The following is a 26,206-nucleotide window of genomic DNA, read 5'->3' on the forward strand; positions in this document are numbered from 1 at the left end:
CCCTGCATATATTAAAATTTTCCTCGTAACCAAGTAATTTTATAGCTCTTCGACTCCCTTAGTCCCCATAATTGATTAAACCCACTTGATACATCTAATCTTATCTCTTAACCCTCTTTCTTTTGGTTAAAAAATATGAAGCCCTTCCACCCTCACAGTGTACTATCACTTAAGAAAACAGGTTCTTTTACGAAGTTGTGAAACAAAAAACAGACCTACAACTCTTTTGCGACCCTGATTTTCTAACCCTACAACTAGGTCTGTTGCTAGAGGATCTTACCTTAAAGTTAAGAGTATATGATATTTAGTCTGCATTAACACCTCTCATATAGACCTACTATTCTGATAGTTTAGCGATTTTTTTTTTTCTTGCATCGATAAAAAACAGATACCACATGTCTTGTACACCACCATCCACCGATAACAAAGATACAAGGGAGGCGGGATCACTCATTATCTTACCTTTCCATTCTCCACACCCACCTCCAAGACTCCACCAGATTTTTAAAATCGCTACACTTTTCGAAGGCCCCAAAAATTTTCAGCTAGGGATCCCTCTTGATCTACTCCTCTGCCGTCCAATAAAACAGCACGGCTACCTCCCTGCCAACTAAAAACTTACCCCAAGCCACGACTGCCCAAGCTAGACGGTGATGTCAGAGGTGTCTGGTAATCACTCACCCTTACTACTATCAAGTGTATTAATTAAATAACACTAATTATAGTTTTAACATTATTATTTAAAAATCATTGGCATGTATTGAAACAACAAAAAAGCTACTCTGTAAGCAATTGTTCACTCTTTCTTTTAGTAATTATGTATTTATTATATTTGCTACTGTTAACGAGATACAGGTTAAGGAGGTTCGGTCGTTTTTCTGGGGGGTGGTAAGCGGGTATACGGGGGTATGGGTATGGAGGCTCTTATAAGACAATGTATTCAAGTAAGATGTACTAACCGTGCATGAGAACGTCCGCTCACTGCAATCACGGCTAATTTAACTGTGTTCAACTTGTCAGTGCTCAAAGGTTAGACCATTAAATGTTATGAAAAAATAACCGTACATACTTTAAAGCAGCTAGTTTCTGATTGTTCGTGTAAAAAACTTGACAACCTGTTGTTTGCATGATAAAAATTAGCCTTGAGGTCATAAGAAGGGCTGTGCTAAGTTTCAGATCCCGGTTTCAAGTCTAACAAATTCTAGGAGCAATTTTGTAAAGATGTCTCGCTTCGTGTGAAAAAATCAGCTGACAGTAGACGATGCTGGGTTCTCTCTAATACACTTAGCATAGGACCTGCTCGTGATTTTTTTTACGTTTGTACGTATATTTCTTCCAAATGCCTGATTAGGTACATATTATTTGATACAAAAGTCTTCCTTAGCAGTTGGGCTATCCGTTCGAACTTTTTCCTTATAATGAATACATCTCTTGCCTCGAAATTTGAGTAATAAAGGATGAATAATCGCTCTTACCCTTAACAGCAATGTTAGATAACGCGATTTCGAGAATTTTTTTCTTGAAGATTCGGCTGGTAAAAAATCTTGAAAAAATTTATTTGTACTTTTAGCATGTTAAAGTACAACATTAATTTTTTTTTAGCAAGTGAATACATCTCCTCAAAAATAACCAAACCTTCTTAAATAAACTTATAAAAGCAATTTTAAACCGTCTAACCAATTTTTAAAAATTTCTGTTATTTTTAGCATAACCTAAGATCCAAAATACTTATAACATTTAAAAAACCATCTTTGGACCATTAATTTTCTATTTCAGAGCTCCATTGACTGGCCTACGGTAACCTCGCACTGCCACCGCTCACGCAAAAAGTACCTGTTCTTTATTGAGCAAAAAAAGGTGGATTTGTGAAACGATTTAAAAATTAAGAGATTGGCTGTTTAACTTGTCCTTAATAAATAAGAATCGAAATTATAATCTTGTTAAAAAATTTTGACCTCCTCCCAGTCACATTAAAAAAAGGTCACTTCGAAAAAATGTTGATGATTTGCAAAAAGTTTACAATATTATGATATAAAAATTTAAATGTAGTTTTAGGACCTTAACACTGACAACACGTAAATTTTAGCTCTCTAACATTATAAGAAAGCGAGTTATTAAATAAAAAATTTTAGTAAAAAAGGGAATGTTCAGCGATTTACGGGTGATTTGCTGGTCCGATTTGCTATTTTTATTATTTTTTGAAACGTGAGCTAACAATATTGAGCTATTTAAAGTATTTTTATTAATTTGTAAGACTTAAATTGATCAAAAAAAAATTTTTCACTCTTATAGGAATTGCCGAAAATTTTGACGTTTTTACAATAATTTCACCTGTCCATCGAGTGAATAGGATGAGATTCGTCCCTTATGTATTCACACTGATTCCAATGCTGACTTGACCCTAGAGAGTAGTCAAGCATCGATTGGCTTAAGTGATCTCCCTTGGCGGTGAAGATATTATAAATAGAATACAAAACCTGCGAATGAGTTGTGTTCACTAGAGTAGAGAGAGAAAAATATCACAGTACCTGAAGTTTTCTCTGCTCTTCACTGGAGCTTACATTAAAAATTATAATGGAGTACTTTTTACATGCGCAAAAACCAAATAGGCAGAAAGAGAGAGAGAGAGAGAGAGAGAAAGAGACAGAAAGACAGAGAGTTAACACAGTTGACAGTAGTTTACAACTGTGTATATACTACTTTAAGGCGGTTCAATCCCTAGCTATGGTCCATGCCAAGCTCTCTGTAGTTTGGTATGCCGTCTGTCTTTCTCGCTCTCCTGTGACAACGTAACCTATTGTAGTACTCCACAGACATTCAATTAAATTAAATACGATCATTAGATATTTTTGTATCATTGATAAAATTTTCATCTAAATGTTGCAAGAGTAGGATTCAGAGTGTTTACGTTTACAAAGACCAAAAAATAAGTTAAATTGTGTTCTCATTTTAAAGTGTGGTAAGCTTTTTAGATAATTAAACTAAGCATGAAAGTAGTCACAATTAGTAAAATCGCAAAGCGCGTTAAACATAACTAGTATATATACAGTACATGATGTAAAGGGTTAGAAGGCTTATAAGATTATATTAAAATTTATTGGTTTTAGGGCATTAGAATTTGCCTCAACAAGAGTGTTACTTTTGGCCACGCCACAGGAAAAAGAGAACACTAAGGCTGGCATGAATGTTATGTAACACACGATTATAAAAGCAAACATGATTTTTGAAGAAAAATGTGTAGTTATAGATAATATTATGACATCCCATAACTTACTGCATTCTGCTCTTTATACTAATTAATTTGATACGCACGGTAAGACACAACGTCATTAAAAAAATTAGACATAACACAGACGATTAAATATAGTTGTCAACTTTCCTTTTTTATTCATTATTTACGATTCCCACACAAGTTTGTCATTGTCATCTTTTTTTCTTCCCCCTTTTCATCGGCCTATTTGTCTCGTGTACTTTTGGATTTCTTAAACTCTTTGTCTTGAATCTTATCAGCATGTAGCTCATTCAATATGTCCTCAAAATTTTGCTTAATACTGTTGCGCACTAATCAGAATTGAATTCATCTCGATCACTTTTACACTACCAGGTTTCTTTATTAGTTGTGAAACAAAAATATATGCTAGGTAAGACACTATTTCCCCTTCAACTATCTACACATCTGAGGGCATAGTTCCAGTCTATTCAGTAAATACATTAGAAGTCGAGAGTTAGATTCTCGATGAATGCATATAACTTTGGCTGTTTAGAGGCAGGTTTTTCCATACAATTTTTTCAAAGAGATTCCACGGATTTTTTTTTCGCTTACAGGTCTTCAGGACTAAATGAATGCTTAAAAGTGGTAAGGCGTGAGCTACGAATTAATTGATTTGATGCCACGTGCCAGACACAAAGCGCTAGCCTTACAAATAAGAAGGAGACACTTGTGATACGGGGTCTTTTCTGGGAAAAGGCTACGCAGTGGCAAATAGAACCGATGCGTTATAGATGCAGGATGCCAGCAACTGGCGAGGTGTACTACGATGAGTTTCACCCGAAAAATTCTCACTGTAACTATTGTATAATAATAAATACGGCATTAGTTAAGGCCGCCACCAATATACCCCCATACAAGTGTGGTGACAGTAGGCTGTTACGGTCACCAAAAAAAAAAAGTTGTATAAGCTTTGTACTTAAGAGTTTCGAGAAACAGAACTTAAGAAATCCAAAAATGTATGGGACACAAAAAAAGATAGCGACGATTTTAATTTTGTTTTATTTATTTCATACTCCGTTCCTTTCGGGTTTAGAGGGCTTTCGTTACATTTCTTACAACTTTGCATATTTTATATTATTAATACTATTGAATGTTCATTATTTTTCTTTATCTTTCTATAAACAAAATAAAATAAAATGTAATCAAATTATAATTGTAAAAAAAATTAAATTAAATGAAACAATCAAAATTTACAGATTATCATAAACAAAACTACTCAATAATCACCCAACTTAAAAATTTTTTTTTTAGCCTAACCACACTTCTTAAAACTTCTATTTCCTTTGCATCTTGGCTTAGAACTTCTTCTATCTCTTTTCCACTCGTTTTTCTACGTATCTTCGGTTTATGTCGATGGTTCTTTTCTTCCTCCTGACACAGTCGACACATCTTTTCTTCCTCTTCTTTCCAGTATTCTTTTCCTTTACACTTATTTTCACATCTTAATCTTGCAATCAGCCTCCTATCTATACTTGTCACATCTTTTTTTAAGGTACTTTGGTTTTTTCTCCATTTCGATGTATCTATATATCTTGTTGTATCTTAAATTTTCTTTCTTCTCCATTCTTTTTTCTTTTTCTTTCTGTTCTTTACTGGCCATTGATTTTTCTCTCATCTCCTCCTTAAATTCTACTTCTTTCGTGTATTTTGTTTCTTTTACATTTTCTTATTTTAGAATTTTCAGTCTCTTCATCAATTATTTTTCTATATTCATTCTTACTTTGTTCTTGTCTTTTTCTCTTATACCTTTTTCCTTTTTGCACTAATGTTATACTTGAGTTCCTGATTTTTTCTTCAAACTTACGTGTTCTTTTTAATGCTTTCATTTTTAGCTTCTTCATTTTACACCCTTCTTCCACTATGTAATTTGGGTTGTTACTATATAATCCTAGTATCCACTTTCGGTATCTTGTTTGCACACTTTCTAGCCTCTTATCTTCTTCCCACCCCCATATCTCTGCTCTAAATAGTGCCATACTTTCCACAAGTGCTGTAAAAAGTTTCTTACGCCTATTATAACTGTTCTTGAATATTCTCTCACCTATACTCCATGCACTCTTCATATAAATTATTGCTTTTCTCTACCTGTCTTCAATGTGCCTTTCACTAGTACTATTTTTCTGTAAAATATATCCAAGACATTTTATTTCGTCTACTTCTAAATCTTTTTCTCCCCACTTCCAGAGTCTCTTTTTCTTCTTTCTTTTTTCAAACACTAGAATTTTTGTTTTTGTATCACTTAAGATTATTTTCTTCTTTTCAATATACTTTTTAAATCTTTTTAACATTTCCTTTAATCCCTCTTCCCTGTTAGCTATTAGCACGATGTCATCTGCATACGAGAGGCACCATACTTACATCCTCCTACTTGCCCTTGTTTCAGCTCTTCCTCCGCGTCTGCCAAGTATACATTAAGGAGGCTTGGGCGATTTTGAATTAAATGCTGGTTAGGTCTGAAATTCAGAGATTATGTAGATAAAGTTTGCTAGATTTTTTTAGGAAAACAAAATAGGTAGGTCAACGCATTTATTTTCGAGAAAATCGCTTGTGAAAATTCGTCATTTTAACACGCAACCTTACGGAACCCGAAATTCAACAGACTACCGTACCGCAATTAAAAGCTGTGGGCCCACACATTAAATTAGTACATGTACTTGAAAGTATAAAGAATCTATTATTTAAAAAAAAAGAATAGGATCAACACGTTAAATTTTGATGAAATAGCGAGGAAAACATCTAACATGAGAATTGTTTTGTTCAGGTACTGTAAGTGCGCATGCGCTGTACATTGATAAACATACAAGCATGAAAATTTAAGTCTAACACAAGTATAGGTATATAATAGCAGATGAGAGCAAGAGAGTACAGTGTTGTCAGCTTTATAGTGGCAGGGCCGTCATCTTTACACAAGGTACCTCGGGAAAACTAATAAATTTTTTAATATCGATTTTTCTAATGACTTTTCCGCGTATTATTGCTATTTTGTTCACACATGTGTATAATCAAAATGATTATAAAAAAAATTTTACAAAGAATCATTTGTATGACAAGTACCCCACAGGGGCCCTTCAATAGATACGACACCAAACGCCCAAGCCTCCTTAAACAAAGTTGGGCTTAAGGGACATCCCTGCCTCACTCCTTTTTCAGAATGAAATTCCTCTGATATTTCTTCATCTACTTTATTCACGTTTCTTGTTTCTTTATAAATTTCATAATTTTATTTTTTAATCTTTCAATAACCCACATCTCTACTAGTCTTTTTCCTAGTACATCCCTGTACACCCGATCACAAGCTTCTTTAATATATATGAAGCATGCAAAAATCTTTCCTTTTGTTTTGCTTAGCCTTTCCTCTACCATATGATTTAACGTGTAAATTGCTTCTAATACTCATTTCCTTTTCCTAAATCTGAGCTGACTCTCTGGAAGCTTCTTTTCAATTTTTTTTCTCAACAATCCGTTTAGCATACTAACGCATATCTTGTATGCCATGCAAGTTAGTGTTACTCCTCTGTAATTATCCGCCTTACCCTTGTATTGTTTCTTATATATTGGACAAATTACTTCAGTTCTCCATTGTTTCGGCATTTCTCCTGCTTCCAAACTTTTTTCATCAACTGCCATACGGCTGTCTCTAACTCTTTTGGCATATATTTCCAGACCTCATTTTCCAGCTTATCTTCTCCTGGTGCTTTCCTCAGTTTCAACTTGTTGATCTGTATTCTAAATTTTTTTTGCACTTTTGTGCTTCTACCATTACTCCTTTATTCTTACCATCTAACTTATCTATAACATGTGATCTCCAATCCTTCATTTCTATCTTCTTGTTTATTCTTTCTTTCCTTTTTCTGAATCTGTTTATATGCTTTTACACTTCTGCTGCCGATGTTGCTTTGCTCAATTTTTCCTGTTTATTTCTTTGCAACCTTATTCTTTTTGCTTCGCACCGATTTCTGTATTCTATTTTTTTTTTTTGCTTACGAAGTATGATCTTTCCACTTTTTGTTTCCTCCACAGTTTCATTGTCTTCCTTAACTCTTTTTTCTTTACTTTCCATTCTTGGTTTTACTACCTCCTTTCTCCCAATTTCCATGTTTTCATCTGTTTTTTAGTTTAAAACCTTAGGCACTGATGTGATCCTAGAAAATTATCAAAGTTTCATGTAATTATGTTCATAATTATTTCATGAAAGAACTACCTTATGTTCTGATTGGTCGTTCGGACCCCCAACCTAACATGTCCTCGCCACCACCCTGACTTCAATAACAAAGTATAAAAACTCCTTGCACATACCAATATTGGTCTTTTCCCCTTTATCAAGTGCTCTAAAGTAAACATAAAGGTTGGAGAGTGAGTTTTGTTGCGTCTTTTAAGCGAATGTAAAACATAATTTACTGATTAAACTATGTGTTAGCATTGTGCATTTCAAGAAAACTTAAGACTCAGTTCGGTGACTAAGCTGTGTAAGAAAAGCTCGAGCAAACCAGGCCACTGTAGGCCCACCAAAAAAGTGAATTAAAGAGGAACAAAAACGGAAGGACCATCGACTCGGATTCTTACGTTTTGGGTTCGACTTGGGACCTTAAAAGCAGCAACCTAATTATTATCATTGCCACGAGAACTCTCGTGTAGGATTAAAATCATCGTTGCAGTCAACCTTGTAAGGTCTTGCGACTGCGTGCGTGCAAGTAGCGGTCAACCAACGATCGTAGACGTAAGTTAAGTTAAGAAAAACTATAAACTGTTAAAACACTGTAAATGCGAATTTTAAACTTTACAATTCATATTGATTGTGAATTCGATTATTTCCAGTTTTACCAAACTTATTTAATCATCAGACAAGACATAACTCGGGTGTTGATTAAATTTATTCTCTGAATTCAAATATTCTAAGATCCAAAATTCTAATTGATAGAAACACAAGTGTTGCTATGAAGAATAATCAAATACTAAGCAAAAATTAAATAAACAACGTATGACAAATACCTTATAGTGTGGTAGAGTTAGTTTTTCGGCTCAGAAAATTTTGACTAGCTAAAAAAAAAAAAGGTAGTAGTTTCAACGTATTATAACTAATTGACACAAAATTTAACTCGTGGAAATATCAGTAAGAGTCCCAAAAAAATGGCAAAAATGGCTGAAACATGTTTTTTGCATCTAGAAGGAAACCGAAGAAGCGTATGTAAAAAAGATGTACAATTTTAAGACGAACAAAATGAGCCGCGTTAAAGTAGCTCCCTTGTGAAAAAATATACAATTTTAAGACGAACAAAATGAGCCGCGTTAAAGTAGCTCCTTTACGAAAAGCACAAAAACGAGACGTATACCATTAAATAGATTTTAATCCACCGAATCCAATATCTTTATTTATACCTTCAATCGGCAAAAATCTCGAGAAATCGTAACTTAAAGTTTCTATAACGAACATGGGGTCTTATGGAAGAGCATTAGACAATGAGTTACGCGTGCATTTATCTTAAAGAATTGAAATTGCATCAAAGTCACACAATAACATACTTGTAGAAAAATCCTTCTTCTTTCCAATGCCGTTGCGCAAAATGAGGGTAATCCGACGTTTTCATGAGATATTTGCGAAGAAAAAGAGTAAAAATTAGTTTGACGATTATGTACCAAGTATACTTCGTAGCATTGTGGAATATATATTATAGCCTCGTCGGTCGTCTGCTGCAGTAGGTCATGTTCGCTCGAGGTTATATGACAGTCAAATCTCGGATATATATATATATATGTTGACAAGGGAGCTACCTTAAGTCAAATAGGTTTAGTCGTTTTTCTCAAATCGCAAAAAACAGCCATTTTGAGACATTTTTTCGAAATTCATCGACTTTGTCTATATTTACTCTACAGGTACCTAAAATGCCATTGATTTTTACCTTGTGAAAGTATCTATAAAATTTATTGCAAAAAAAGCACTTATTCGTTTTGAACGCGCTCGATCAAAAAATGCGTGCGAAAGTGGGCGTGAGCTACCAATTCCACTGACCGCAGAGCAAAAAGCTGTTTTTTTGCAATCTATTCTTCAGAGACTTCTAATTGGTAAAAATGAATGGCATTGTAGGTATTCATAAAATAAATATAGACAAAGCAAACTAGGTTTAAAAAATGTACCTATGTTGGCTAACAACTTTTTTATGGACATTTTTCCGGAGGACCTTATTCCGGTCTTTGCTGCGAATAGCGAAAACTTTAAAACCGATTAAGCTGAAAGTTTGTGTACTGTAAGGGCTATGATATCTGTCTTGTGTTTAAATTTCAGCTCTAAATATTGTATAGAATGCGAGTGATTGAATTTCAAAAAAATGGCTCAAACTGGCAGTTTTCAGCGATTTACGAAAAAACGGCTAAACCGATTTGAACTTGACACGGCTTATTTTGTTCGTCTAAAAACTGGTAATTTTTTTACACAACACTTTTTTATTTACGCTTTTTCGATTTTCTTCTAGACGAAAAACACATGTTTTAGTCGTTTTTTCCATTTTTTTAGGGGGCTCTTGCTGACATTTCTACTAGTTACATACTGTGTCAATTTGTTAAAATACATATAAACTGTTACCCTACATTTTTTCGAACTAGTGAGAATTTTCGGGATATCGCTATGATTTTTAGCTAATTCTACCATACTATTACAAGGACATGAGATAAAGAGACAAATAGTAGTTTAGTTAGTAAGTAGAGACAAGTAGTGTATAATATACCTCTGACTCTTACGAAGGGGATGTAAAATTGTAATGTAGTCAGAGTTTTCAATTCTGTTGCTTTTATACCCTGCACATATACAAATGACATAATATACGCACACAATACAATCAAATAAGAATCGCAAGCAGTTCATTGTGAGACATACGTAAACAGATCATATTTTCCTAATACCATAAATGAAAGGGGCCCTCAAATCATGTACATCGACTACATTAAGATTTTACATCCCCTTCGTAAGAGTCAGAGGTATATTATACACTTTACTTAATTTGCGTTTATTGTATTTATCAAATTTTTATTACTCATAGATTTTTGTACATGATGAGGGCCGGGACATTGTCCAAACGGCCGAAACGTCGTTTTGTTTTTTAATAAATACAAAATTTGACAGTACCACCATTGGACGTTATTTTCATTATTAACCAATTGTCACTGGATGTCTTATATTAAAAATTAAATTTGTTTATTTATACAACATATCTATGAGTTTTGCCGTTTACTTAGAAGAAACCGATTTGTCCCGTTTTCCTAATGATGTCCCGTTAACGTTCCGTTTTTCAAAAAAATGTGCAAGTTCGTTTTTCTAAATTTAATGTTTTTCGAAACTTAAACTATTAATTTACCTTTTTTTTTTGGATTCTACATTTTTTTGAACTGAAACTTTCAACTCTGTAGATTTAATCTTTATTGGAAGTTAAACTTTTAGTGTATATCTTGTCTCTAGATTCTATATTTCCTCGAATTCAAACTTTTGATAAAACAGTCTTAAGTTTGTAAATGATTGTTATGAAGGTTACGCATATTATTGTTTGCTAGTAATGTATACCGATATACGTGAAGTAAAATAAATAAAATATTGTTGTTAAATTGCAAGTGTTTAAATTGCCTGTGATAAACAATTTAAAGTATTCGGGGTGTGCCGTTACAATGCCACAGCGTAAGTGCACGTTTAAAGATAAATTACAAGCAAAGTACCCATTTATAAAGAAAAAAATCGACCCCTCGGATGTAAGCTGCGAAAAGTGTTGCGCAGAATTTAGGGTTTCTCATGGCAAGGCTTGTGATATAGAACAACATTTAAAATCAGAAAAATATAAAAATGCTGATCGGGCAGCTGCTTCAAGTTTGTCTATGTTAAATTTCTTTAAGAATTCAGATGTGCTAACTCGACATGATTTGGATATTGCTGCAGCAGAAGGCGTGTAGGCTTACCATACAATACGAGAGAATCACAGCTTTCGATCTAATGATTGTGCTTCAAAGTTGATTCAAACATGTTTCGAACAAAAATTTAAATGCGCACGAACGAAAACAGAATCTATCGTCATTAACTTTTTATCATGTGCAGCAATAAAACAGTTGAAAGTCGATCTTGACAAATCTCACTGTAGAACAATTTCAACCGATACATTAAATCACGGTAGCACAAAGATTTTTCCAATTATAGTACGGTATTTCAAACTATATGAAGGAATTCAATAAAAATCTTGGATTTCCTAGGTCAGCCCGATGAAAGTTATGATACTATTGTTGATTACTTGTTTCGAGTATTGACAGAAAATAAATTATCTTCAAAAGTTGTGGCATTTTGTGGTAATAACACTAACTATAATTTTGGAGGCAAAGCTAGACGAAGTGTCAATAACGTATTTGCTAAATTAAAATCATCCTTTCAAAAGCCTTTAATAGGTATAGGGTGCAGAGCGCATATAATTAACAATGCTATCAAATCAGCTGCAGATGGTTTATCTGTGGATGTAGAATGTATAATTGTGAAAATTTATTCGTTTTATTATATTTATACAGTTTGAGAAGAGGGGCTGAAGGAATTTTTCTGTGAAGCAGACACTGAATATAAAAAATTACAGGGTTACAGTAACACTAGAAGGCTTGCCCTCGAAAGAATTTTAAAAATGTATGAACTACTAAAAAAGTATTTTTTAAGTATTGAATGAAAAATGTCCAGTTGTGTTAAAAAATTTTTTTGAAGACCCTAGATCAGAGCTATGGCTTATTTTTGCATGCTTAGTCGACGAGCTTTCATCGAGCTGGACTAAATATCAAAGGGTAAAATATTTCGGCAGTTGAAACAGCAAATGAGATAAACCAACTATAAGCCAGTTTGGTTCAAAAATAAAATGCTCAGTTTTGGCCACACTCAGTTCGTACTTTGCTAAAAAATTTGAGGGACATTATTGACGAAAAATCTGTTATAACTACAGCTGTAGAATTTTACAAAACAAGCTATGAGTATTTAAATGAATGGACTGTATCTAATAAAGAGTTAAATGTATTTTTTTGGAAAAATTTGAGTAAAGTGCTCAAGTGGGAAGATGTTCAAAAATCAATAGATGTTTTGATTGAAAAAGAATATGTTAATGAAAACGAGGATCTAGTATTATTTGACGAATTCGCAGTATTATCTACTTATGTAACATTAAAAAAATGTCTGACTGAAATGAACAAAATGTATCAACTGACAACCGTTGGGTAGAAGTATTCACACATTTTTGCACTCATAAACTAAGCCACACCAATATAAGCATTTTAGTTGACTATATTTTGTGTCTGCCTGGAACAAACGCACCAGTAGAGAGTTTTTCCTTTAGTGAAAAAACTATGGACGTCAGAAAAAATTCAACTACAAGTGTCTGTTCTTAAAGCCATGTTAATGATAACGAAACTGAATTTTAATAAAAGTTGTCAAGAATTTTAGAATTGTTTAAAATCATCTCTATTAAAAAAATATGTTCGTCTGACAAGTACCAAAAAATTTAATGTTGTTTACTTTTTAATAGGACTGCTTCATATTATTTGGCTGTTGTACGTTATTTTTTATGATATTTTCTTATATAAACGCTCTTAAAATACAACTCCTGTTATTATTTTTATAACATCCATATATATCGTTTTTTCGATCGATGGTCTAGAGGTCTGTTTTTATCAAAATATACATACTATGTCCAGTGCACTATACATGCCAATTACAATAAATTAACAATAAATTTTATATATACGTATACTAATTTTTCCAAATTTCTCTTCTAAAAAAAGTTTATGACGAAGACTAGCACAATTCAGATTAGGTGTCCCATTTTAACAAAAAAAAAAATGGTCACGTTATACATGACAAAAAACAACTTGAGACAGGGAATTATAAATTGTGAACTTCTTCTATTTCATATCTACCTATCCTACATAAACTGTTTTGGCTGCAATTTTGAAACCTTTTCAATGTTATGATAGAGTTTTTACTGTTTACTAAAAACGGTATGTTCTACAAGGAATGCTTACGTAAAAAAAAAATTTAAGCATACTACTTTCATAGATTTTACTTTTCAGAAAAATAATGCTTATAACACCTGTGCAGCACTGAAAAAAGGAAAATGATAATTTTATGAATTTTAACCAAAATTCATACATCATATTGAAACAAAAAATAAAAAATACTTCAAAATATTATTAAGAATCCAGTGAAATTGATAAAATAAAAAAAACTTACCTAACAATTTATTTAAAATTTTGCTGTCATGGTAAAAACTTTCTATATCATTGCAATCAAAACCACTGAACTCCTCGATGTCATCAACTGTAACTCCAGTGAAAACTTGACTGTCAATAAGTTAAATATTAGATTTATTAAGTTAATGATTTATTATCCTTACCAACAGTTTGAAATATGCCCGGTTTTTTTTTTGATGATAGTGACATATTTTTACTATATCTTAATTGATTTGCTTCAATGAACTCTTTTTCATTACATTCTGTGACTTCTTTACTTGATTCACTTGCAGATCCTAGAATTTTTCTGTAAGATACACTAAACTCCTCGTTCTTGAATCTTAGATGATCACCACCACTAGTTTGGAAATCCATGGCATGAAAATAATTTTTTTCGCTAAATACTAAACATAAATATATATACTTGTACAACACAACCTAACATAAAAAATTGAATCTATCTGAGGCATCATATTACATGAGAAAAAAAATTACTCAATGTTATTAGTACTTTAACAGCTATGCTTTTTTCACTGCTAACAACTGCCTTTTACGATTCCTGTAAAAGTACAACATCAAAAGTTATAAGTCAAAGAGAATATGATCATTATTATAAAAATTGATAGGTAAATCTTTTATCTAAAATATAAGCTTACAACAAAGAATTACTACAGTGAATAGCATGAGCACTTCAAGGAAACTAAAAGCGTTATTACATGCATACGATACATCAAGATATTGTTTTGTAGAAGAAAAGTCGTAAATCAAAATAATGTAACATTAACTTAAAACTTTCACGTTGACACCAGAACTAGAACATTGACGCTTATAAGATTTCTAGGTGAACATAGACATATAAGATGTGTAGACTGCTCGTTCTTATGGACGGCGCTTAAGCACAAGTAGAAGGAGACACACAACATCCCGACAAGAATGTGATCCAAAGGCTAAGACCAGGGCCTGGCCAGGCAAGCATTACATCGATGCCAGGGCCTGGGCCTGGGCAGGCTAAAATGTGGAGTTTGTCACGCGGTGTAATGAGGTAGGACGCATGCTATGATTAGGGCCTGATCAGGTTATATGTGTATATGTATAACTACTGTACTAACAGTAGTGATAGTTAGAGCAATGATGCGTGATTGTAGCATCAGCAAAATAACCGGATGATACTTTGTAACATTGCAGTAGAAGCAATTTCCAACCTTTCGTCTATTTAAACTAATGCTTCCCATTTATCGAGAACCGAGATATGAGGCGATGAAAAAAATTTTTTTGTAATGTAAAATAGTGTATAGCTAAATATATATACATTTCATGGCTAAGCGTGAAGTGAGCATATATAGATATACATGTAGGTACACTCACGCGGGAGCGCGCACTGAAAGGCCCTGAACGTTTATTGCAAAAAGCAATGTTGCCACTAAACTTTTCAATATTTCCTTTTAGAATAGGAATATAATATAAGAATATTTCTTATATGTCTATGGCCGTATATAAGAACGAGCAGTCTATATATTTCCTATATGTCCATAGACATATAAGAAAAATAGACTGTTCGTTCTTACGTACAGGCCTCAGAGCTCAGAGGTCATGCCTGCCTATCAGAATTCAGAATACGTGTCTATAACCAGAAGTGCGTATCCATAAGCCTATACGTACCTGTAGTACGAAGTACGAATACGTATCCTTCATCATAGGTTTAGTAGGTGTCAGTGTTATATTGTAAATACGTGTTTGTAATTAAATGTATATTACGTCATTACGTATCATTAAGACTACGTACTTATACGTGCTTGGCCTATTATAGGTTTTCTTATGGATACGTACTAACGTGGCTGAACTTCATTTTACGTGAGAGTACTTCAGTTTAAGAAGTGGTATTCTTTGACTAATGGCCTACGCAGTCACATTAACATAAGGTGCACAGTGCACAGTGCACAAGAATAACATTGGTTGGTATATCTATATCTGTAAAAACGTAAAGCACAACGTCACAACGTGTTGTGCATTATGTATATAGGTATATCAACCAATGTTATTCTTGTGCACTGTGCACTGTGCACCTTATGTCAATTTGACTGCGTAGGCCTTAAAATCTCTTACCTTAGGGCTCGGGCACATGGAACCACGTAAAGCGTTAAGCGTATCGCGTATCGCGTAAAAGTAAGGAAGGTTAGGTATACGCCACTTTGTGGTCACATAGAAAAGGCGTAAAAGCCTCGCGTATCGTGTAAGTGTGAAGTATAGGGGAGTTGTCCAATCTGCTGTCTTGTCAACAAAAAAGTTTTCAACGCAAGTGAATTCTAACCTGCGTACATGTCAAAAAAAAGTTTTCAAGAATATACTTCTTTTTTTCTTTTTATTTGAGAGCCATTAATAAAATGTGCTGTAAATTAATATTTTATTATTTAATAAAGAGGCCAGTAAGCGCCCAGGGTCATTGGGTGACTGGCGCTTGTGCTATAAATTAATAATATATATCGTTCAATAAGGCGATCAGTAAGCGCCCCGGGTCACTTGGTGATAGGCCCTTGGGTTATTAATTAACTTTTTATTTATTTATACTGTGGCAAGTAAGCACCCTGGGTCATTATGTGACAGGCGCTTGCGTTCATAATTAATACTTTATTATTTAATAGAGAGGCCAGTTAGCGTCCCGGGTCATTGGGTGATAGGCACTTGTGTTATAATATTACAATTTTTAATTTTCGAGCGTCTTTAGCAATGCCCCTTCACTGCTGTGCTGTCTGATCGACGAAACATTCTCCTTAGATCGTTTAGCTATAGATACGATCTAGGGAAAAAGTTCCGATATTGATATATTGAATCCGCCTAACCCAACGCTGCTTATATTCACATAATTACGTGAATTTAGTGCCAATATAGACACAGCGTATTTTTAAAGCAAACGATACACTTTTGTGAATATATATATATATCTACATTGGTGGCCCTCGACTCTCATCCGCCATCTGTTGGATTTCAAATGAAATAGCACAAATATTTCTTCAAAATCACATTGGGAGAACCGGAGAAGGGACGGCGCCGACGGCCGACGGCGGTACCACCTAGGCAAGGCATCTGTTCTATATCCTACCCCGTGCACGAGATAGCTTATGACTTATGGCCCATCCCTGCACGTGATAAGTAGCACACCCCGTTGTTCTGCTGACGGTGACTGTTAGGAATAATACGTTATATATTAAATCAAATTTTTTTTCTGCCACATCCACAAGCTTGTAAGAATGGCAAGTCAAACTCAAGGAATACAACAACTTCTTGCAGCAGAAAAACGGGCTGCAGAGAAGGTTTCAGATGCACGCAAACGTAAGCTGCAATGCTAAACTGATTCCAATACTAGTTTTAATTTTTTCTTTGATATATCGACGCTGAAATTTTTATTTATTATCTTTCAAAATATTTTTCTCAAAATGAGTTAACTTAAAATTAATTTACATAAGTATATACATACCTGCTGTAGCATGACTATATCAACATCATGTTTTTTTTTTTTTTTTTTGCATCTACTGTCTTCCTCACACGTAGAAATTATTCTAGATACTTAGTATCTTTTTGGAAAGTGTTCTATTTTTCCCTTGCTTCATTGTTTAAATAGTAAGGTTTTAACTTGGGCTCAGACTATGTGCATGGGTCAATGTCACCTGACGTATTGACCAGAATTCAATTTGTTGGTACAATGAGTTTACCGTTTGAATGAATTCACAGTTAGGCACACTTTACTTATACAAAGATGTATCAAATTATCAATTGATCATGTTTGAAGGAAAAGTTTGTAAAAAACTGTCCAAAGTGATGACACTTTTATTTTAAGCCCAAATATGATAAACTTTTCAAGGGATAAACGTTATAATTTTAAAAGCTCTACTTTTAATATGATTATTTAAGTTAACAACTTTACTAATATGCATGTGATCAATTATCATATAACATTTATAATTAATTTTGTTTACTAGTCTAGTATACAAAGTCATTAGTTTTAATATTTTCCTCACAAAAATTTCGTTTTAACGAATTGAAAGATGATACAAGTTTGCCGTGTTCAGTTAAATATTTTTCAAGTCTTCCTAAGGTCATGGACAGTGAGAATAAATAGTATTTTGGAGAAGAATTGTCAGTCTTGCAATGTCTACTTAAGGTTATCTAATATACGTACAAAGTACCATGTTTGTTTCAGTGAAATTAATAAATAACTTTTTTTTACAGGCATAAAGAATATATATTTTTCGAAATACTATAATGGTTTTGAATATCCTTTTTATATAATGCTTTTTTCTGCGTTGAAAGGGAGTATCTTCGGTTAATATTTCAAGACTGTTCACAGCTTTGGAAGCGAGTTATTAACGAGAATGTATCTTTCAATTCAACATGGCATCTGATGGGTGTACTCATTTTTCGCCTCTTCATTTGTTAGTATCTCAATAAAAAATGTCAAGATTGAGGTGATATTGTTCTATAAGAAGAAGAATGTATATAATGATCATATTAGTGTTCTTTAAATAACCATTCAGTGGGAGTCTCGTGCGTGACACGACTGAGCCAACACGTGTCCCTTTGTCTCAAGGTATTGCGTGCTAAATTATAAAAGGTTTTTTCGTACTAAAGCATTGGAGGCGTGACCGTGAGATCATGCCTCCACGGTAATAGTGGCTCTCCTCTTTTAATTTTACTTGAGGCTCCACGAGCTTGCAATAAGACAGAGGTTTGAGGTCCCTTTCGTCAGACCTCATTCATAACCTAAAGATGTCTACACAGAAATCTAGTGGTATGACCAATTTAAACCAGCTAAATTTTAACAAGAGGTCGGCTAACTCTGTGAATAGTAGCCACAATACAATCTCTAGTGCTGATAAGAAGACAAAAGCTGCCGAGTCAGCTGCAATTATCAAAGCTAGATCTAATAATGATATTACTAGTAACCAAGAAAAATGATCCTACGCAAGTATAGCCACTACAGCTATCACCGAAGAACAAGCTATAATCATAGATGCAGTTGACAATATTTCAATTGCTCTATACTGTGAAGCTATCGCTGTTGTTATGAATCCAGCCAACATCACTCACGTTTCTCGCATTTCTCAGGCCAGAGTTTGTATGTTTCTCAAAACAATCGAAGACGCCAACTTTCTATGCACAGAAATCAAAACATTTAAAATTGGAGATTTAATTTTACCAATTAGACCTTTGATATCAAAGTCTCAAAGAGTTATTATCTCCAATGTCAGCCCTATTATACCAGAGTACTTAATTATACAGGAGTTAAATAAAATAGGCATCAGTCCGGTCTCCAAAATCACTAGTATTAAAGCTAGCGTTCTTGGCTCACAATTCTCACACATAGTAAGCTTCCGAAAGCAGATATTCATTTTAGAGAATGAAATGCATAAACTCCCTGCGTTTATACCTGTGTCCACGGGTAATACAGTTCGGCACATCTACTTTTCGGCTAAAAAACTCACTTGCTTTTTGTGTAAAGAAGAGGGGCACATCGCCAGAAACTGTAGAGACTATCAAGAATCGTATAACACTGAAATCTCAGTAACCCAACCAAACGAACATAATTTAAACTCACAGGAAGATGACCAGCTAGTCAACATGAGTGCTGAAGACAGCTCATCAATCTCTAATTCCATTCAATCTCAATCTCAACTTCAAAATACCAATACTTCTGATGACAAGTGGATGGAAGTAGAAAAATCAGATAACTCTCAGTTCAAAAGACCAAGATCTGACGCATTCAGTCTGAACCAAAATCTAAAAACTAAGGGTAATACTGGAATAGTAACTGAAAAGGTTCCTAGGAAAAAGCAAAGAAAAACTGAGACAGAGTTCGAACGTCAAGAAAAAAAAGAAGAGCTATTTCAACTCCTTTCAAATCATGAAAATCTGTATGAATTAGAAAAAAGTGAAAGTAGTGCTAGTCTAGAGACAATCACTGAGTTTTTATTCCTCGCTTTTGGTAAAAAAAATCTTTTAATAATCGCTGATAACGTATCGTGGGAAGCCAAAAATCTAGTCGATTCGTTCGAAACACTTATAAAAATAATGGATCACGGCAAATTAAAAAATCGAGCTTTTCGATTACTGAGCAGACTCAAGAGACAAATTGAAAATGGGGGGGATGAAATCTGCTCTAGTTCTCAAAGTGAGGCAGAGCAGAATTAATTTAATATATATATATATATATATATATATATATATATTTATATATAAGTATGTTTGTAGGGAAATAAATTAAATTATTTTATTGGAATTGTAGAACATTTAAAAATAAAAGAAGTGAAATTGAACTTGTCTACAAAGACTATGATATCTTAGTTTTTGTGGAATCTTGGCTACGACACACAGACAATATTCAGTTCCCAGGATACGTCTCCTATAGAATGGATCGAAGTCATACAACAGGAGGAGGCATTCTGATACTCATCAACCAAAAACTGAGCTTCCACGAAGTTATTCGAACAACGTTGTTTTGTGATACGACTCAACTATGTGGTTTAGAATTTAATAATACCTCTCCTAACTTTAAGTTATTTGCGTGTTATAGAGCCCCTGGATTCACCTTGAGTCAGACTCAATGGAATTCTTTAATCAACTTAATTCCTAATACTGAACTTTGTATTTGTGTTGGTGACTTGAATGCACACAATTCCATTTGGAATTGTGACAAAACAGACATGAATGGAAGCTTTCTTGAAAGTTCACTTGAGCTTAATGACTTATTTTTACACAACACAGATACAAGGTCCCACGTCAATGAAAGGGGTGGAAGAGATTCCAATATTGGTCTTATTTTTTCCACAATAACAATGGCAGAAAAAGTCACTTTTAAAACTCTTGATGATCCCATGGGCTCAAATCACATTCCATTTGAAATTGAAATTACAGTTGAGAGACACTTATATCATAAAAATCACATAAATTAAAAACAAAAAAAAACTAATTGGACCTATTTTGCAGAATTACTAGAAAACAGCTTTGATAAATTCTTAACCAATGATTATGATAGTCTTGATTTTGTAGAAAAATATGAACAGCTAATGAAACATATTAGAAAAACTCTGATTAAAGCTACTCCGGATAAAAACAACAAACATTATAAAAAAAAAAAGAATCCGGTCGTCTGGTGGGACGAAGATTGTGACAAAGTTATAAAACTACGCAAAGTGGCTCTTAAAAAGTGGCAATTTACAGGCAATATTAATGACTTTATAGAATTCAAAAAATGCCGTGCAGTAGCCAAACAGACTTTCAAAAACAAAAAAAAAGATAGTTTTGTTAAATATGTAAAATCTATAGACTTTAGAACTGACCCTAATTATGTATGGAATCAATGTAAGGTGTTAAAGAATAAGTGGACTAAAATTAAACCTAACCATTCAGATTTTAATAATGACCACAGGCTTAAAGTTAGAGAGGCTCTTGATAGGTTTGCTCCAAATAGTAACAATCAACCTGTTCAACTACCAGCTCTTGAATTTCCAACTAACAATTTTTTAACCCAAAATTTTGACTATAGAGAATATAATATCGCTCTTAATCTCAAAAATCTGGACTCTTCTCCCGGGTTAGATGGCCTTGACTTTGAAACATTAATAAAAATTCCAGAAAAATACAAATTACTACTCTTAGACTGTTTCAATGGCATGTATCAAGCAGGGAAATACCCCAAAGACTGGAAAAGCTCTTTCATTCATTTTATCCCCAAGACGAATGGAGTTGACCTCAGACCTATATCATTGACATCATGCGTATGCAAACTTTTTGAAACCATGATTAAACATCAACTACAATGGTATGTCGAACACCACTCGTTATTACCAAATTCTCAAAATGGTTTTCGCAAGGGAAAATCATGTGCTGACTCAATTGTACAATTACTTCTCAAAGTAGAAGAAGCCTTTGCTGAAAAGAAACACGTATTAGCAGTCTTTCTGGATGTACAAGGTGCATTTGACAATGTTTGCCCTAGCTCGCTTTTTAAAAATCTGGTTGAATTGGGATGTCCCAAAAATCTAGTTCTGTTTACCTTCTTTCTAACAAGCGAAAGAATGATATTTTCCGAGATAAATGACACACACCCCAGCTTTATTTACAAGGGAGTTCCTCAAGGAGGGGTTTTAAGCCCGTTGTTATACGCAATTGCAGTTAAAAACATTGTATCAAACATTCCAAAAATGGTTAAAGTCTCGCAATTTGCTGATGATTTGGCTCTGTATATTAAATTTTCCGATTTAAAATGGGCCAAGAAACTTTTGGAATCTGCCATTAAAAATGTGGATCAAAATTTGAATGCAGTAAATCTAATAATCGAACCACACAAATCCGCTTTTTTACACTTCAACATAAAAAATATTACTCCAGGTCAGACACACATACAAATAGGAAATCGCTCCATAAACTCATCAAGAAATGTTCGCTTTTTAGGTATAATATTTAATTACAGACTATCCTTTCGTCCTCATGCTGATAAAATTTATAGTAGATGTACTAAAGCACTTAGAATTGTTAAATTTTTTTGTGGGACCTGGTGGGGCTCAGACCCTTAAACACTATTGACACTTTACAAAAGTTACATTCGTTCTAAAATCGACTACTGTAGCTATGTCTATCTTGCAGATCAAAAATTTATTTATGAGAAATTAGATAAAATTCAAAACCAGGCAATTAGAGCTGCTCTTGGGTACAGGAGAACCACTCTATTGAATGTAATCCTTGCTGAATCCTCATTAACTACACTTGAAGATCGTGCTATTCATCTAGGTAAAAAATTTTTAGTCAAAGTCTTTTCTGTAAATAGAACTCCAACACTTGACGCTGTCAAATGCTTTATCAAGCTGCAATCAAAATATGAAATAAAACTTTCAAGGCCTATCCATGAAGCCATTAAAGAGATCACAATGTCATCACTAAACATTCAAAGTACAGATATTCTTCCATGTTACGCCTATGATTACAAAGAAATTCTGTTTATACCTAATTATGACACAAAACTAGGCCATTACTTACAAAGCTCTTGTTCTCCTGACCTAGAATTCCAAAATTATATCAATAATAAAGACTCAATTAATTTTTTCACTGATGGCAGCAAAATAGATGACGGTGTAAGATCTGCTTGCTATCATCCACAAATTAGAATGCAGGTTTCATCGAGATTAAATAATCATGCATCTATCTTTACAGCGGAATCTCAAGCTATTTGTATTGCTGTAGACTTAGCAACCCTCAACAACAGTAATGATTGTTGCATTTTTACTGACTCTCTCAGTGTCTTAACTGCTCTCAACTCTAACAACATTTTTGGCCTTTCTAATCACTTAATATTTGAAATCAAAAAGAGAATACTTAATTTTTACAACAATAATACACACAACACACAGTTAAAACTTTACTGTATCCCAGCTCATCTGGGTATACAAGGCAATGAAATGGCAGATTCACTAGCACGTAGAGCCACAACCATGGAGATAATTGAATTTCCCAAGATCCCTCTTTCAGACTCATATTGTAAACTCAAAACAACCACTAATACTAATTCTTTTCTTCTAGACAATACAAAAAAAAAAGGCTTAAATTATTATTATTATTTTAAATACTTTTACCACAGAAAAGACAAACCCTGGTTTCACAATCAACTCCTTGATCGATCAGTAATTGTGACAATTAACAGACTACGAAGCAACCACTATAATCTGGCTGACTCTTTTCACAGAGTTAACATAATATCAAGCCCTAGTTGTGATTGTGGTCAAGAACATGAAGATATAAATCACACGGTATGGCAATGCCCTAAGTACGACCATCCCAGAACACACTTACTCAAGAGCCTACGTAAACTAAAACTATTCTTGCCACTCAATGTTGAATCCCTTATTTCTAAACCTAACATTGAAGCTAGTAAAATACTATGTCAGTTCTTAAATGAATGTAAGTTAAATATATAAGTAAGTAAATTAATCAAAAATGTTATAGTGTTAAATAATGATTCTTCATACGACTATCTATGTGTATATTTATTGTATCTTTGTATATGCAATGTATCTCCTAACTGGAGCAATGTAAATTTCAAAAAGGTGACTCTGTATGCCTAATGGACTTTATCTAAATGGCTTTAAATAAAAAAAAAAAAAAAAAAAAAAAAAAAACCATTCAGTGAATCTAAAGTTACTACTTAATGAAAAAACAAACAAAAAAACTAGGTTAGAATTTATATACACATGTATACCATAGGATATAGAATATATCCTTTATAAGTATAGAAGGCCAAAGCGGCCAGTTTCTTGATGCTGAAAGCTCACGTCCCCCAGCTGTAGTAGGCCCCCCATAAGGCAGGTGGCGATAGCTTCGATGCAGTGTGGGGACCCTCTCACACACATGTACACTTTGGCTCTCCGTCCTTTTCCAACCATCCGCTAGGTGTCTAACTATTCAACTTGACCTTCTCGAAAGTACCCTGATTTCATGTTGGTTAATTTATAAGGGCGTTCAAGATTGCGCTAGGGTATCCCCACGATATAGGTGTCTAAGGCAGGGAGCACGTCATCAGCCTTACTGATGAGTCCAGGCGTGCTCCTGGGATGAAACATCAAACAATCTTTTTTCTCTTTTCATGGCATCACTCGATAGCCATAGCAGCAGTTACCAATAATACCATGAAAGATTGGTAATTACCATTTGAACGGTCGGTGTTGATAATAATTGTTGCAATAATGAGGAATTTCGAGGAATGCACACTAAAACAATAATCTTCCATTAGAAAATAATTAAAACAACAAAATTTGAAAATAAAATTTCCAATTTCAACTGAAGCTCTTATACCTATTTAAACACTTTATGTACGGCCAATAACTTAAGGGGGTAGTGTCACCATGTATAGTCAATTCGTGTTCTGAAATACATAATGTGTTCTGAAACAGACAAGTGAAAATAAATGTGGCAACGCCGCATGAGGCGAAAACCCTCTGTATATCTATAATTATAAGTATACATACGTTCGGAGGTTATATTGTACGTCAACATTGAGTTGGTGGTGAAATCTCCGTTGCAACATCTTTACGGATTTTTAAATACACACTTTTAATTTGTTATAACTAAACAACGGTGAAGCTATGGGTGCTGTTCTTGAAATATCATGCTTGAAACATACTATTTTGCATTATATTTCAATTTCAGCAAAGTCTGAAATTTTTTGTAATCGCAATCTGCAAAATACTCTGTTTTCGATAAGAGTACGTGTTAAATAGATAATTTATTTCTCAAAAACGGTGAAGCTAGGGTAACTGAAATTTTAATATGTTATTCTACATATAATTGTTAGTTTACATAAATTTTTTTAAGGCGTTCCTAAATTTTTTTATTTTCTGACACTACCCCCTTGACCGCAACGTAAGTCTTCGATAGCTGAACGGTCAAAGCGCTGGATTTTCTTTTGCGCTCTAGGCTTCGAATCGGAACTATACTTTTTTTTTTTTTTTTTTTTTTTTTTTTTTTTCAAGTATATACTTTCATAATACTTATCTTGATACAATTCATTTCTTTATAATTATTACATATTTTTATAAATACATTTATTTTATGAAATTTTGCACTGTAATAATAAGATTTCAAAAATTTCTTTTGGCTAGTGCCAATAAAATAGTAATGCGAGCATAAATTCAATGTTATACTATTACAACACGTATAATTCATTTTTTATTAGCATTACTCAATGGAAACTGACAGAAAGGTGGCAGTATTTTTCATCAGGATAGGATACATGCAGGACAAAGGGCATATTAGATGTGAGGGAAAGTTATTTCACATAAAGCTAGTTCCAGTTGCCAAAAATAAATCCGTACTGATCAATGCAGTAAATGATTAAATAAATTATGTACAAAAAGTATATTCACATTTTTTCATTAGTATTTTATTGGCATTAGCCAAGAGAAGTTTTTGAAATTTTGTTATTACAGTGCAAAACTTTTTAAAAGTAATGTATTTATAAAAATATATAATAATTATAAAGAAATGAAATGTAGCAAGATAAGTATTATAAAAGTTTTACTTGAAAAAAAAAAAAAAATATATTATAGTTCAGATTAGAAGCCCAGAGCGCAAAAGAAAATCCAGCGCTTTGACCGTTCAGCTATCAAAGACTTCCGTTAAGTTATTAGCCGTACATAAAGTGCTTAACAAGGTATAAGGCTTCAGTTGAAATTGGAAATCTTATATTTAAATTTTGTTGTTTTAATTATTTTCTAATGGAAGATTATTAGTGTGTATTCCTCGAAATTCCTCATTATTACAAAAATTATTATCAACACCGACCGTTCGCATGGTAATTACCGATCTTTCATGGTATTAGTGGTAACTGCTGCATCGAAGCTAACGCCACCTGCCTTATGGGGGGCCTGCTACAGCTGGGGGACGTGAGCTTTCAGCATCAAGAAACTGGCCGCTTTGGCCTTCTATACTTGAAGAGGATATATTCTTTATTCTCTGTGTATACAACGCATTGAAAATTATGCCAGTATTATAGTTTTCTACAGCGCATCTAGTAAATAAAGGGGATACTTCCTTAAGGAGATTAGATACAATCTTTCAGAGAGGAAGTGAAGTGGGGTCAAGGGTGTGGGAAGCTCACAGCGTTACCGACAGAACGTAATACAGTTTATTCTTATGGAATACATGCATCCATCTTATAAACCTAATCAA

General features: G+C 33.6%; 2 protein-coding genes across 6 annotated transcripts in view; one reads left to right on the forward strand and one right to left on the reverse strand.

The window, feature by feature from the left end:
• LOC106645143 (uncharacterized) overlaps nt 1-14,308 on the reverse strand; it is a 420,078-nt gene extending 405,770 nt beyond the window's left edge. For 2 of the 4 annotated variants that reach the window (XM_089592350.1, XM_089592346.1), the window contains exons 1-4: nt 14,152-14,308; nt 13,991-14,054; nt 13,660-13,899; nt 13,497-13,589 (exon numbers count right to left, since the gene is read on the reverse strand). In XM_089592350.1, the coding sequence (XP_089448476.1) occupies nt 13,497-13,589; nt 13,660-13,870 (304 nt within the window). In that variant the 5' untranslated portion in view covers nt 13,871-13,899; nt 13,991-14,054; nt 14,152-14,308. Of the gene's footprint in view, nt 1-13,496; nt 13,590-13,659; nt 14,055-14,151 lie in introns of all 4 variants that reach the window. The other 2 variants (XM_089592349.1, XM_089592347.1) reach the window with 2 other exon arrangements.
• Nucleotides 14,309-16,626: 2,318 nt separating this feature from the next.
• Nucleotides 16,627-26,206, forward strand: part of Vha13 (V-type proton ATPase subunit Vha13) — a 221,066-nt gene continuing 211,486 nt past the window's right edge. The window contains exon 1 of one of the 2 annotated variants that reach the window (XM_089592305.1): nt 16,627-16,822. In XM_089592305.1, the coding sequence (XP_089448431.1) occupies nt 16,741-16,822 (82 nt within the window). In that variant the 5' untranslated portion in view covers nt 16,627-16,740. The remainder of the gene's footprint in view (nt 16,823-26,206) is intronic. The other variant, XM_089592304.1, reaches the window with a different exon arrangement.

This window comes from Copidosoma floridanum, unplaced genomic scaffold, assembly GCF_036245765.1.
Source record: "Copidosoma floridanum isolate Cflo_tuat_1 unplaced genomic scaffold, Cflo_Japanese_pri ptg000016l, whole genome shotgun sequence".
NCBI classification, from domain to species: Eukaryota; Metazoa; Arthropoda; class Insecta; order Hymenoptera; family Encyrtidae; genus Copidosoma; species Copidosoma floridanum.